Source organism: Eubalaena glacialis, chromosome 5, assembly GCF_028564815.1.
Source record: "Eubalaena glacialis isolate mEubGla1 chromosome 5, mEubGla1.1.hap2.+ XY, whole genome shotgun sequence".
Classification (NCBI taxonomy): domain Eukaryota; kingdom Metazoa; phylum Chordata; class Mammalia; order Artiodactyla; family Balaenidae; genus Eubalaena; species Eubalaena glacialis.
The window spans coordinates 36,459,526-36,474,086 of NC_083720.1; the positions used below are offsets into that span (position 1 = coordinate 36,459,526).

General features: G+C 36.7%; 1 protein-coding gene across 1 annotated transcript in view; it reads left to right on the plus strand.

Moving 5' to 3' along the window:
- SLC9B2 (solute carrier family 9 member B2) overlaps positions 1 to 14,561 on the plus strand; it is a 49,427-nt gene that overhangs the window by 17,284 nt on the left and 17,582 nt on the right. The window contains exons 4-9 of the mRNA XM_061192082.1: positions 1,078 to 1,248; positions 6,232 to 6,374; positions 7,256 to 7,383; positions 8,596 to 8,771; positions 11,761 to 11,867; positions 14,096 to 14,245. Of these exons, the coding sequence (XP_061048065.1) occupies positions 1,078 to 1,248; positions 6,232 to 6,374; positions 7,256 to 7,383; positions 8,596 to 8,771; positions 11,761 to 11,867; positions 14,096 to 14,245 (875 nt within the window). The remainder of the gene's footprint in view (positions 1 to 1,077; positions 1,249 to 6,231; positions 6,375 to 7,255; positions 7,384 to 8,595; positions 8,772 to 11,760; positions 11,868 to 14,095; positions 14,246 to 14,561) is intronic.

The following is a 14,561-nucleotide window of genomic DNA, read 5'->3' on the forward strand; positions in this document are numbered from 1 at the left end:
CTCTTAGGGACGTCAAAGACAAACTTTCCACGACATGAAGCTAATGAAGCCACATGTGATGAAGAAGCTGCCAACACTGACCTCAGATAAAAAACAAACAAAACAAAACAAAACATTAACAACAACAAACCATTTGATTGATGGAGAAGGCTACAGTCTAGATAGGATTTGCTGGAACTACTCTCTGTTTAGAGCAAATGCTCTCAAGTTTCTGCATCTTGAAATAGTAAGTGCGGTCCCAGTGTTTTAAGTCTGCAAAGAAGAGGTTGACTATGGGAGATACAAATATTAGTGGAGATTTAACTGTGCTGGTACTTTTATTAGGATCGTTGTTGTTCCTGTTAGTGCTTTGGTCACAAGTTTTGAGTTGTGAGTAGTCTGCCCAACTCTCTTTTTGCCATGTGCCTTTCTATTGTCAGTGTACAATTTTGTAGAACACAAGGTTTTCAAACAGGGAAACATATTTCACATTCTAACAGACATGCCTCTCCTAAAGGAAATACTTCAGGCAACAAAATAATTGTCCAGATGAAAGGTTTGAGATGCCATAATGAATGATGATCAAAAAAAAAGGTAAGTATGTGGGTAATTCTAAACAAACATCAACAATAGAAAAGAAGCAATAGTTAAACAATAAATTAAACAATAATGCTTAATTCAAGGCAGAACTAAAATACTGGAGTGTGATTGTTAAAGTGTTCTCATGTTTCTGCGAAGAGGATATAGATAGTGACTGTTTCTCTTTTTATTAACTAAGGAATATTTATGGTAAAATTATAAGGAAAAATAAGGGAATAGTTAAAAAAAAATCCAAGATACTAGTTTCTTCTGGCAGTGTGAAAGGAGATGGGCGATGGGATTAGGAGGGGCACACAGGTAGATTCAAAGGCACTGGTAATATCCTACTTTTTAAGGTGGTTGGAAATTACCCAGTTTTTTATATTACTGCTGTTCTTTAAAACTTACACATGATTATAAATATTTGTATGTGTATTCATTTTTTTTAATGTTTAGATTATATTAAAACCTGCAGATGACCACTTGTTGGTAGAAACTAGTTTTCCTCGTTTATTTCAGTTACCATGGTGGTTCTTCTGTGGGCTATAGTTTGGTCAATTACCGGCCCTGAATGTCTTCCTGGAGGAAACCTGTTTGGAATTATAATCCTATTCTATTGTGCTGTCATTGGAGGTAAACTTTTGGGGCTCATTAAGTTACCTACATTACCTCCACTGCCTCCCCTTCTGGGTAAGTGCTAAACACACCCTGTTTTCTTCAGAGTAAGTCATATTTAAGTCATATTATGGAAATAATATATAATGGTGTGCCTCTCATGCTCTCTTCCTAAATCCACATTCTTTGACACCATGTTGGTAGCTTAACATCAGCCATGGTGGAAGTATCTTTAAGACAGAAATCAGCAAGTGCTACAAATCAGAGCTTACTATATCGTTAGTCATTCACATCACTGACAAGTGAAGTTCCAACATGCATTTTCATTGGTTCATTTTCATGTTACTCATTAACATAAACAAAATTATCAACCAATATTCATGGTGACACTATACTCGCTCGTCATAATGTGAATGACTTCTTTGCTAAGCCAGATAGTAGTCAAGCATTTATTTGTAATCTGATTTTGTCAATTCATTGTTGAACTGCAACCATAGTTGGTTATGGATATGGAGTTCAACAGTGAAACACAATGAAAGCATTGTATGAGAATCAATTGGCTATATAGAATTTACAGCGATGATTGTTGCATATTTATAAACTGTATTCTGCAGATCCTTTATATCAGTAAAATTTATAATAAATATGTAAATATATAAATATAAATACACACACTTTTTTGGACAGCTACTTATTAAGCATTTACCAGCACACCATTGGGTGTATTGTATTATCATGCTTATTAAAATAATTTAGCCAAAAATATTCTTCCAGAGGCCATGAGAACTGCCCAAACATGAAACACATGAAAATTAGTCTTAACACTGGACATTATATCTTTAATGTTTCTTCAAAGAATTCCATATTACAAAATTTTAATTTACCACTTTCATTATACCACAAAAGGCATCTTGTGTCCATTTCTAACAGATTTATAAATCACTAAGTTTTATTTAAAAATCACATATCTTTTACACATATATATTTGCACACATTTCCTGAGTAAAAATTTTTCCTGTTATTTTATGTTAGTGAAGACAATCAATATTGGCTAACAAAGACCAAAATTACTTGCTTTTAAATTTGTGGTCAGCAGTTGAAGCTAAATATAAAAAGAAGTAGCGTTATTTACATTTGACCATGCACTATTTCTCAATATACTTTTCAATTTTAGGTGAAAATAAAGTTATTTTGCTTAATTCATATTATTTATCATGAGTGCTTTTTGTTTTCTAAAATTATTAATTGAATTATTGTTAAAATGAGTTTCTAAATATGCCTGTATGTTGTGATAAAGGGTTGGCAATCCACCTCTTCTGTAAATAAGATATTATTGGAACACACCCATGCTCATTCATTCACATATTGTCTGTGGCTGCTTTCACACTACAATGGCAGAGTTGAGAAGTTGTGAAAGAGACCCTGTGGCCCACAAAGCCTAAAATATCTCTTATCTGACCCTTGACAGAAAATGTTTGCCTACTCATGCATCTAAATCAGTGCTTCTCAAACTTTCTCATGCAGAAAAATGACCCTGGGACCTTGTTAAAATGCAGATTCTAATTAAACAGATCTGGGGGTGGGGCCTGAGATTCTGCATTTTTAATAAGCTAATCATAAGTTTTCAAACATGGTTGTGCATAGGAATCACCTCGTGAAGTCTTTTAAAAGCTGATGCCCAGAGATTCTGAATTAATTGATGTGGCATATGCCCTGGGCATCAGAATTTTTAAAAGTTCCCCAAGTGATTCTAATATGCAACCTAAGTTGAGACTGCTGTTCTAGACTCCATGAAAATACCCTTTATACCTCATCTTTTTTTTTTTCCATTCTATGCCTAATATTACAACAAACTAAGTATACCACATTGCCAAGTGGTACAGACTTGGGCTTTGAGATCACATGAAATCTCCTGGGGTAACTGAAATTATTCTGAAAGATCACATACGTTATGTATCTTAGCATCCCTTTTTGTAGTGTTACACTTGTGATAGAAAAAAGTTTACCACTTTTTATTGTAGTAGGACCAGTAACCAAAACTGAAACGTTATTTGAATCCATAAAGACTTGTTAAGACAGAATATGTGTGATGATTGCCTGTTCTATATTTTCATAAGCTCATTGAAATAATTGCTAGAGATAGAGGACGAAGGAGAATTTATTTATTCCCAAAATGAACGGGAAAACAATTGCCCTGGAACACTTTCCTTTGCCCATGGTCTGGGCTGATGTGGCCACCTGATTTTGATTTGGATGTTCCCTTCTTGCCTCTGAGCCCACATGGGCCTCTCCTTTCGTTGTGGGGAGAAGAACACCTTTCCTAATAGAGGGGTATTATTCTTTTTTCTCTTAATTTGTATTATGGAAATCTTCTTAAATATGCAAAAGTTATCAATACATGACCAATCTTATTTCATCTACTCCCAAGTTTTTTTTAAGCAAATTATAATAGAAAAAAATTTCCATAATACAAATTAAGAAAAAAATAAGAATAGTCGTCTATCAAAGGAGGTGTTCTTTCCTCCACAACCTATGTGAGAGGGAGAGGCCAACGTGGGCTCTGAGGCAAGAAGAAGATGCCTGCCAAGTCCATATCAGGTGGCCAGAGCAACCCAGACCACTGGCAAAGGAAACTGGGTCCCAGGGAAATTTTCACATTCATTTAGGGAACAAAAAAATGCTCCCTTCCCCCCTAAAACTCCAAAAAAAAGCCCTCTTAACATATTTTTGAATTCTTGTTAGATTATTATTCTTTTTGATTCCAGGTAGTTATATGCTATAATTAATTTAGGACTGGTTTAGATCCACATTTTAAGTTTCAGTAAGGAACTATTGACGTATTAATGAAATACAAGGTTAGTGCAGCATTTTGGGCTTGGTAATTCATCAATATCTATGAGAATGAAATATGCCTGTACCCTAGGGCTTAACATTTCCACTGCTAGGGATTATCCTGTGGATATACTTACACAAACCTACAAACATGTAAGCTCCATATGGACAAGGACCATGTTGGTCTAGCTGATATCTGTATTAGCAGGGTATCATAAGGGTCTGGCATGTAGTGGGCACTTAATAAATACTTGATGTATGAACTGTGCTCATTTCAGCACTGTTTGTAATGAAAAATCTTAAAGTCCATTAATTGGTTCCAAAATTATGGTACTTCCAAACAATGAGATACTATTCCAACTATTATAAAATAAGGCAAATATATATATCAATGGGAATATATCCAGGATATATTGTTAAATGGGGAAATATTATACAATGGTATATAAACATGCTTTCATTTGTGTCTAGCACACACACACAAATACACACACACACACAAAAGCACACACACACACAGGCATGCTTAAATAGGTATAGAAACTTTCTGGAAGGGCACAAATAATCCTTAACAATGAAAACCTTTGGGGAATGAAGATCAAAAGTTGCCCTTGGGGTTGGGCATACACTTGTCACTTTACACTTGTCAGTAATTTTTAATTTTACCATAAGCATATATTATTCTTCTCATTATTCTTTTAAAAATAGTTATTGTAGGCTAGTTTATATTTTCACAAATTCTAGAAAGACCATGAATGCAGAATTCAGAGCTTAGAGACCTTCTTCCAGATTAAATGGCAGTGATGAAAGATGCCTGGGAGTGACGCTCCTTTACCTGACGGTGTCTGGAGCAAGTCACAAAAAAGCCACACCGGTAATTCTTTTCTATTCTCAAAGCTTACATTCAGAACATCCCAACACTAGTAAATTTGTCCAGTCATATAACGGGTGGTGCTTATAAGGACACGGTGAGAAGAGGGTAGTGCTGGAGAACGGAGGGTAGAAGCCTCACAGTATCTGCTGGAGAAGTCTTTCCCTTTGCATGGGCATGTGGTATTATCACTGAGGGCAGGATTCCCTCACAAACTACTCAGTTTCCTCAGTCACACTCAGCTACTTGCAGCTCCTAGAAGGTCACACTTCTTTTTCATACCTTGGAAGAAGCTGCTTTCTCTTTCAGAAACTTTTCAACTCCCCGGCCTCTTTACCCCTTTTCTCCTTCTTTGCACCCCTCTGACTCACCCCTCCCGTCGCAGCTCATACAATACCTCCTCGTGCTTCCATAAAATTCAGATTGTCAATTTGTCTCGCTCCCCTAGAGGCTGAAAGCTTATTGGGGTGTAGTACCCAATTTTTGTCCATTATTATATCTCTAGTGCCTATTATAGTATCTAAAATACTGAAGGCATTTGGTGAATGTTGAATGGCTGAATGAAAAAAGAGTCACCAGCTGACATGACAGAGCAATGTCCATTTCATCATAACTCACCTTAAGCCTTTGCAGAGCAGGTTATGTGGGGGTTTTTTTTCTTAAATTATCCTGTTTGAAGGTAAAAATGGAATCCATATAGGTATTTATTGACGTTTCAGGTAATCTGACATAGCCAATAATGTCAGGAGCTCTTTGCTAGTTGCACACAAAGGGATGACTAAATTGGACATTGTATTTTTTTTAATATTTATTGTATTTATTTTTGGCTGCATTGGGTCTTAGCTGTGGCACGCGGGATCTTCATTGTGGTGCGCGGGCTGCAGAGCGCGTGAGCTCAGTAGTTGCGGCACGTGGACTTAGTTGCCCTGCGGCATGTGGGATCTTAGTTCCCCGACCAGGGATCGAACCCACGTCCCCTGCGTTGCAAGGCGGATTCTTAACCACTGCACCACCAGGGAAGTCCCTGGACATTGTATTACAACATTTTATATTTAGAATTTGATCACACTTTCTATCCAAATACTGCATCCTGTTTCTCCCTTTCAGGTTCAGTTATTTAGGAATAATTAATTATTCTAATCTGTTGTTTTTATCTTCATATTAAAGCCTTGTCTTAGTTCCTCTAATTTATTATATTATTTTAATTAAAAGCTTAACCTAATTTCACCTAACGAATAAGCAAAAATGAAGTATTTCCTAGGATTATAGGGTAGTCTCTTTCACAGCTAAAGTGCCAAAACCTATTGCCTGTATTTGAAAACTAACTAAAGAGTTGTTTGACTTTTCCATTCTAGGCATGCTGCTTGCTGGGTTTCTCATCAGAAATATCCCTGTCATCAGTGATAACGTACAGATCAAGCACAAGTGGTCTTCTGCTTTGAGAAGCATAGCCCTGGCTGTCATATTGGTTCGCGCTGGCCTTGGGCTTGATTCAAATGTATGAAGTACAAATTTCTAATTATTCACTAGGAATTTTGTTCCTTCACCATTGCCAGTGTTTAGAATCACTGAGCTTTGGGAAATGGAAGTGGGCATTGTGCATGACATTCTCAAGAAGAGAAGAGAATCTGTTTCATGCAGAACTCTCCCCAGAAGATGTTCCCATACTCTTTCTTGGAGAAAGGTGGAGTTACTGTGCGGGGACAGCACCAAGAATAAAGGCCCCCCCCTTTTCTCTGACAGAGATATGGGCCACAGTTATAAATTATGGTCATGAGAGAGAAGACATCATATTTTTGGCATGCGAAGCCCTATGTAAGAGTTTAGGGCTAACTGTACTGTCTCAGGAAACTGCCTCCTATATAGAATGAGTCTCAAGTATGAGTTTTTTTAAATGCTTTTTTTCATTAGGAATGAATTTTTGGAATGTTTTGATTTAGAAATGCATGTTTTGGGGGACGGAGGTTTTCACCCAAGCCTCATTTGAGGACCATAAATTATAAATAAAGCTAACACTGAGAGGGTTAAATCAGCTAGCGTGGGGATTATGAGCACAGACTCTGGAAGCAGCCTGCCTGGGTGCAAACCTAGCTCCACAACTCACCAATGTCATGATCATAGGCAAATCACTTTAACTTGAGCCTTTTTAGATGAGGACATCTACAAAATGGGCATAATATTACCTATATCATAGGGCTGCTATGAGGAATAAATAAGCTATCTCTAAACACTTAGAACACTAGATGTTCTAAGTGGAACATTCCTGGAAGATTTGTGATGATCCAGATATGGGCTGAATATTGAAGCAAAAGCATTTAATGTCATAATCTCTGCATGTCTTTAGAGAATTATTTTAGTATGTCTATGTTTCTATTTCAGGCCCTGAAGAAGTTGAAGAGTGTTTGTGTAAGATTATCCTTGGGTCCTTGTCTTGTGGAGGCATGTGCATCTGCTCTTCTTGCCCACTTCCTCATGGGTTTACCGTGGCAATGGGGATTTATGCTGGGGTAATGGTTTTTCTTTATTGTATGAAAATATGCACAGACATTTAGGGCTTTCACTGATTCCTTACAAGAGAACACGTTATAGCATTTTCTTAAGGACATCAAAAAATACATCGGTATCAGCATAAACTAAATATTATAACTTCAAATTATAGTATATGTGTATAGTGTATGTCTAGCTTTTGCAGTGATTATAATAATTTAAACTATTGAAGAAGTAATGATCTTTTACCTATACGTGATTCCAGACTGGTGAGAGAGATGCCAGATCTCACCTCAGAGTCTGTATAAAGGATAATAAATATATCAACAGTCATCAACACCCAGAAGTGTTTTCCTCCTTCTTTTGTCACCAGACTGTTTGATTAGATAGCTCTGCTATCTCTTCCATCCACTGTCAGTTCTTATTTCTAATGGTTAAAAGCCATGAGAATTAAATAGATATGAAAGTACTTAGAATTTAGTACTAGTGAGTATGCAACAAGTAAGAAGTTCTTATTTCTCAGGGTTAGGACCCTGGAGCTATACTGCTTGGATTCAAATCCCAGCTCTATGACTTTGCGTTATGCAATCTTTGGCCAGTTATTTAATCTCTCTGTGCCTCAGTTTACTCATTTGCAAAACAAAGATAATGATTGTAGCTTTTTCATGGCATTATTGTGAGGATTAAATTAATATATGTAAAGTGCTTAAAATGGTGTTTGGCACGTAGTCAGCACTATAAAATGCTTTCTGGTGTTACTACTGCTGCCATTATGAATGTCACTGTCAATGTCATTATGGCCTTTTCCTTCTAATCTGTTGTCTTATTTTACATACTCAATCCTGGTAAAAGGCCTAATGTCACTGGGTTCCAATCCAAAAAGTCTATGGCCATGTTTTTCAAACCTCATACCATGAATGTTTCGTTTTTAAAAAAAGGCAGATTCCTGGGGCCTAACCCCATTAGGTCTTCTATACCACCCATAAATATAACTTTTTAGGCAGCCTAAGTAGTTCTAATACAGGTTATCCATGGCCATACTTTGAAAAAAGTGTTCTATAGAACTTGCATATATGTATATGTTTCTGGGTTGGTGCTTTGCTCCCATCTGAAAGACTTTAGTTGTCCAAAGTGTAACCTCTAAAAGAGTAGAGGTTATTATACTTTCAACAACAATAATAATAATAATGAGTAAGATACTGTCATAAATGCCTAAAGCGCTGCCTGCTTAGTTTTGTTTTAGGTGCTGTATCTCCAGCTGTCGTGGTGCCTTCAATGCTCCTTCTGCAGGAAGGAGGCTATGGTGTTGAAAAAGGCGTCCCGACCTTACTTATGGCTGCTGGCAGCTTCGATGATATTCTGGCCATCACTGGCTTCAACACCTGCCTGGGCATGGCCTTTTCCACAGGTACAGGGATCCGTTCACAACGTGCTGTTCTCTTGCACTCTAGAAACATAGATTATGGTGTTACAAGCATGGCATAGTTGCTTGATAATTAATTAAGGCGAATTAAAATAGAAAAAGTCACCTCCCAAGATTTAGTTCCATACTAGGAAGCGACCAGTAGCTTCACCCTCTGGACATAGCCTGCTCAAGCAGTTTGGTAAGTGCAGTAAGGGGCCTAGATTCAAAGAAGGACTTAAAGAAGATTTAGAGAAGGACTAAAACAGCTTCTACATGGAACCTCTGGGAAAGTTTAATCTTGGAGACTTCACACAAGGGATGAGTAGATTTTCAATGAGCACAATGACAGCAGGCCAAGTGGGAACAGCACTCTTCTAAAATGGGAACAGTTTTAACATTTGGTGGGTAGTAGCAGCAATGATTTTAATGGGCATCTTCTTCATACTTACCAGGTGTTTGAAATGGATGCGTTATGTTTTAAGTAGTAATGAAAAAGAACTTAAGGCATTTTTTTCTCTCCCGCTATTATTCAGTACCTTTACTCTCCTTTGACACAGCATAAATTTAAGTTCATTTTTTAATCCATGTCCAAGAGTGGGAAATAAGATTTGCAATTTCATATTATTGACAAAATGTAATTGTAGCTTAAATTTAGCTTCAGGTTATTTAGTGGGAACACACCTTCATAGAAAGTCATGTATTTTTAGTCTCTCCACCCCGCTGTAGTTATTGGCCCATTTGGGGGGGTTATATATGATTTGTGCTGAGTACCTAGAACTTCGCCTCTTCCTGTTGCCCCAAAGTTGCCTTACATCCAGTCCCTGCCATATGTCACTGGTTAAATTAATCTTATCAAAAACATGGCTTTCGTAAGGTTACCTTCTTGTTCAAGAACCAGTAAGGATTCCCTCTTATCTATTAAGTCAGATCTACACTTTTTCTTCTTTTAACTCTGCTCTACCTATCCAGAAGTATGTTTGCACTGTTTTCCTAGTATACACCTTTTAAACAATAGCTCTCAGCCTCAGCTGCATACTAGAATTACCTGGGGAGTTTTTTAAAATACTCTTGTAGGCACTGCCTTAGGCCAATTAAATGAGAACTTCTGGGAATGGAAACCAAGGCTTTAGAGCAACAGTTTGCATTAGAATCACAAGGGATGGGGAAGAGCAGGGAAGGGAGGGCAATGAGGAGGGTCTGCAGGGCTGCCGGCTGTAGACTGTCTGAAGAACCTTCCCAGTCCGCAATGCTGTATTCCCTCTGCCCTGCCCCACTAAACGTGGTCCTGAGGCCTTTTGGATGGGAACTACTTGGAGCTTCTTTAAAATGTGGATCCCAAGCCCTGCCAGATTTACTGAATCAGAATTTTCAAAGGTAGGGCCCAAGAAGTCTTTTTTTTTTTTAAACAACCTTACTATATCAGAGACTGAAACTAATTGGCTCCTTTCTACACATTTATAGTAAATTATTTACCATATTCGCTCAAGACATAGGATACTATCACAGCTAGATGCTTTTGACAGTCACACCATTACCTAACAGAGAGCTATCCTAGCTAAGTAAAATTACTACAGAGGTAATTATTTTTTTAAATAAGAGAGATGATGGAAACCGTAGGGGAGGAAAAGCTATTTCCCCTCTACCCACCTTAGGTTCATTGACTGGGACCCTGTAAATCAGACTGACCAAAGACAGACTAACAAGAGAAAAAGTTTATTAGCATGTACGTGCGTCGTGCTTACACACTGGAGTACGCAGTGGTGAGTAACTCAAGGGGTGGTTAGAATTGGGGCTTATAAAGCATCTTAGCAAAGAACAATAATTTTGTAGAGAAGTGCAAGACAAAGGAAAAGGACTTTGAGCTTTTAGAGGCAACAAATTGTGGAAAGGCAAATATATGAGCAAACTATTGTTAGATAAGGGCTGGTTTCAGCACTTTGTTATGTAGATTCCTCTGGTGCTGTCCCTGGGCTGATTAGGGTTCCACGTTGCCTCAGTGGTTAACTTCTGTCATTCCTGATGGAGAGGGGAGAGGGACAGCTTTACAAATTTATGTCCTTCTTTTAAAAGCAAATAGGGAGCCGGCAGAGAGCTTATCTTGTATATGTTTCTTCTCAATTGCCTTCAGCTCAAAATAATCCTTATGCCAAAGTGGCATACCTTGGGGGTGGCATATGCTGTACCCGAAATTATAATAACAAGAAACCACATAACTGGTTAGTACATATTTTCTTAGAACAGTTTGTGAGGAAGGCTTTATATATTGAGCAATTTTAATATAATTTTCTGCACAATGTGCTAGCAAAGATTTTTTTAAATTAAAGTTTCCTAAATCCTGTTTGCTATGGGGGAAAATATAGTTTACTTACCTCTATATTGTGATATTTCAAAGAAGCTAAGCAACAAATAAAGACTCTTCCAAGAGCAATTTCAAAAATAATTTATTTTCAGATTTAATCTTAGAAATAACATTTGAGAAGGAGTAAGTCCCCTACATTCATTGTAGTAAGAAAAGATTTTACTTTTATTGCCAAATTCTTAAGTTACTGTATTCTGTATATATTAGAGCTATTAAAATCAATATGCATTTATTATTAAAAGATCAGGCTCTTAAATGGCAGTTTGAATACTAGATCTGTCTGCTTACCCAGCCTATGCATATAATACAGTAGAACAAATTAGACCTGATTTATGAATTTTATCTTTCATATTTTCTTAGTAAATAATAAATTATGTAAATTTATACTGAAGTAAACATAGAAAAAAGTACACAAATCATAGCTTATGCCTATTTTTAAATTTATCTCCAATAATACGCATACCTTTCTTAACGTAGGCCCATTTTATTAGACATTTTAAGAATGTGGAAAGCAGGAAAGATCTGTACATTTTCCCTTCTATATAATTAGACTCTTTATGTTAATGATTAACATCTGTGCATTTATGGATTTAGAATTCTGTCTCAAGTTTTTCTTTTTATGTTTTTTTTAAGGCTCCACAGTTTTCAATGTCCTCAAAGGAGTTTTGGAGGTGGTAATTGGTATGGCAACTGGATTGCTTCTTGGATTTTTTATTCAGTACTTTCCAAGCAGTGACCAGGTAAAAGAAATAATCTGTGGGTAAGTCATGCTCTAACATGTCATTGGAGGAGCATTCTAGAACACTCCCCTGAAAGCTGATGTGAATTATGTGATTTAGAAAACGGCCCCCATTTTAAAACTGCTCATTGCAATATTACTGCTGTCCATGAGATTTATGAAGAGGGCTGGATGTATAAGATTTTTAATGTCCTGGAATTTTTTTCTCTAATTTATATTCTGTATACTTCAAATTTCACTGTAAAACAAATAACATCAATTCTAAAATAATATAATATGTCTTTATTTATCTTAATTTTAATATTTTTATTTATTTTAATTTTATTATTACTCATAATACTCAACTAAATCAAGATATAAAATGGCTTTGGGGGCCTCTTTTTTTAGTATCAAAATACCTTAGATTCTTTTTTTCTTTTTTTTAAAGATTTTTTTTGATGTAGACCATTTTTTTTAAGTCTTCATTGAATTTGTTACAATATTGCTTCTGTTTTATGTTTTTTGGCCACGAGGCATGTGGGATCTTAGCTGCCCGACCAGGGATTGAACCCACATCCCCTGCATTGGAAGGCGAAGTCTTAACCACTGGACCTCCAGGGAAGTCCCAAAATACCTTAGATTCTAATACTATCAAATAGACAGACCTTATCATCTCATATCATATAGTTCAACATTTCTCACCAAAGATATCAAAGTCCTTTACTGTACACAGTGATTTCTTAATAAACAAAGGTTTTGTTTGTTTTCCGTTACCCCCCTCGTCTCTTAGATAAACATATAAAAGTCTTTTTTTTTCCTAGAAGAACTGGCATTATTTTGAGATTTCAGAGCATTTTGAATGGAATTAGAAACTTAACTAAAGTAGAACTGTACGTAAGAACATTAATATTAACATTACTTGAATGTATGTTGGTTTGAATTTTTACTGTGCGCAAAAAGCTTCAATTGTAGATTGTAGATTTTATGAATGCATAATAGAAAGTTATAGGATTTTCTAATTAAACAACAAAATAAAGAGAAAAATGATAGCTTACATTTTGTTGTTTACCGTGTATAAAATGATGTGGTATGTACAATAAAGTACCACTAGTTCAATATAGCAGCCACTAGCTACATGTGGCCATAGCAGATATAGAACACTACCGTAGACAATGCAGATACAGAAATTTCTGTCATCACTGAATGTTCTGTTGGAAAGTGCTGATCTAGTGCACTCTAGACAATAACTCATGAAAAGAGTACTGTTAATATGAGCATTTTACTGATGAGGAAATTGAGGCTTAGAGAGAAATGATTTAAACAAAGTCACATAGCTAGAAAGCAGTGGAGCTGGGAATGAACTCAGGTAACCCACCGCCAGAGCCTGCACGCCTCCAAGCCAAGCACTTCTAAAAGCCTGCCTGCCTTCTAAAGCAATCAAGAAGTTTAAAAGGCCAAACAGGGAAAAGTGAAAGGAGAGAGGTACACATTTCTGAGACTTTAAAAATCAACAACAAGGACCTACTGTGTAGCACAGGGAACTCTGCTCAGTGTTATGTGGCAGCCTGGATGGGAAGGGAGTCTGGGGGAGAATGGATACATGTATGTGTGTGGCTGAGTCGCTTTGCTGTGCACCTGAAACTATCACAACATTGTTAATCAGCTATACTCCAATATAAAATAAAAAGTTGAAAAAAAATCAACAACGAAAAACTACTCTGTCTACAGCCTCTTAAAGCTTCTTGGTATTCAAGGATTTAGAAAGAAAAACCAGGAGAGTATCAAATTAAAGAGTGAACAGAGAACCTAAAAATAATAGAGATATCATATCTTCAGCCTTCACAGAATCCCTGTGATGTAACTGCTTTCGGGAATGAGGAAAGAAAACTTGAAGAGTTTAAGTAATATGGCCAACTACATATGTCAGTGGTGTAAAAGCTGAAATCTTATCCCTGGTCTCTCTGTCCCCAAAGCCTATGTGCTTTGTTCTGCTGTTGCATTTAGCCCTGTGAAATTCTGCTTTGATAACTGCAGAGAAGGATAACTGGTATTCCTGGGAGAGGAACCTAACATTTGTACATGTGCTAACTCTACTTTTACTAAGGAAAAGAAAGTAAATGTTATGTCATGCATTTATATGCTCAGACACAGACGTTTTTATTTTCTACTAAGTCCTGAATATGGAAAAACCAATAGCTAGAAATCAGTTATATGAAATAATTGAGCTAACCAACCTCTCTCCTCCTCTAGGACAAGCTCGTGTGGAAGAGAGCATTCCTGGTCTTGGGGCTGTCTGTGCTGGCTGTGTTCAGCAGCCTGTATTTTGGTTTCCCTGGGTCAGGAGGACTGTGCACGCTGGTCCTGGCTTTCCTTGCAGGCAAGGGATGGGCCAGTGCAAAGGTGAATTCATTTTAAGTTCTGCTCATGATCACTTTCTGATCAGATTAATTTTTTCTTTCCAGATACTTTCTTAACATCAAATTAATGAAATTATTTAATCATAAAAGCTATTTTCTATACATTTGTAAATGTATATCCAAGTTCACACACGCACATCCTTTTCCCCTTACATACGAATCTAGAACTTAAGGTCTTTACTTAAAACATATTTACTTACTTAAAACATACCATGGTTCTATTTCCATGCTGCCTTCCTTATCCTTTGTAAGGGCTGCAGATTACTGCATTGTATAGCTGTGCTATACTCTATTTAATC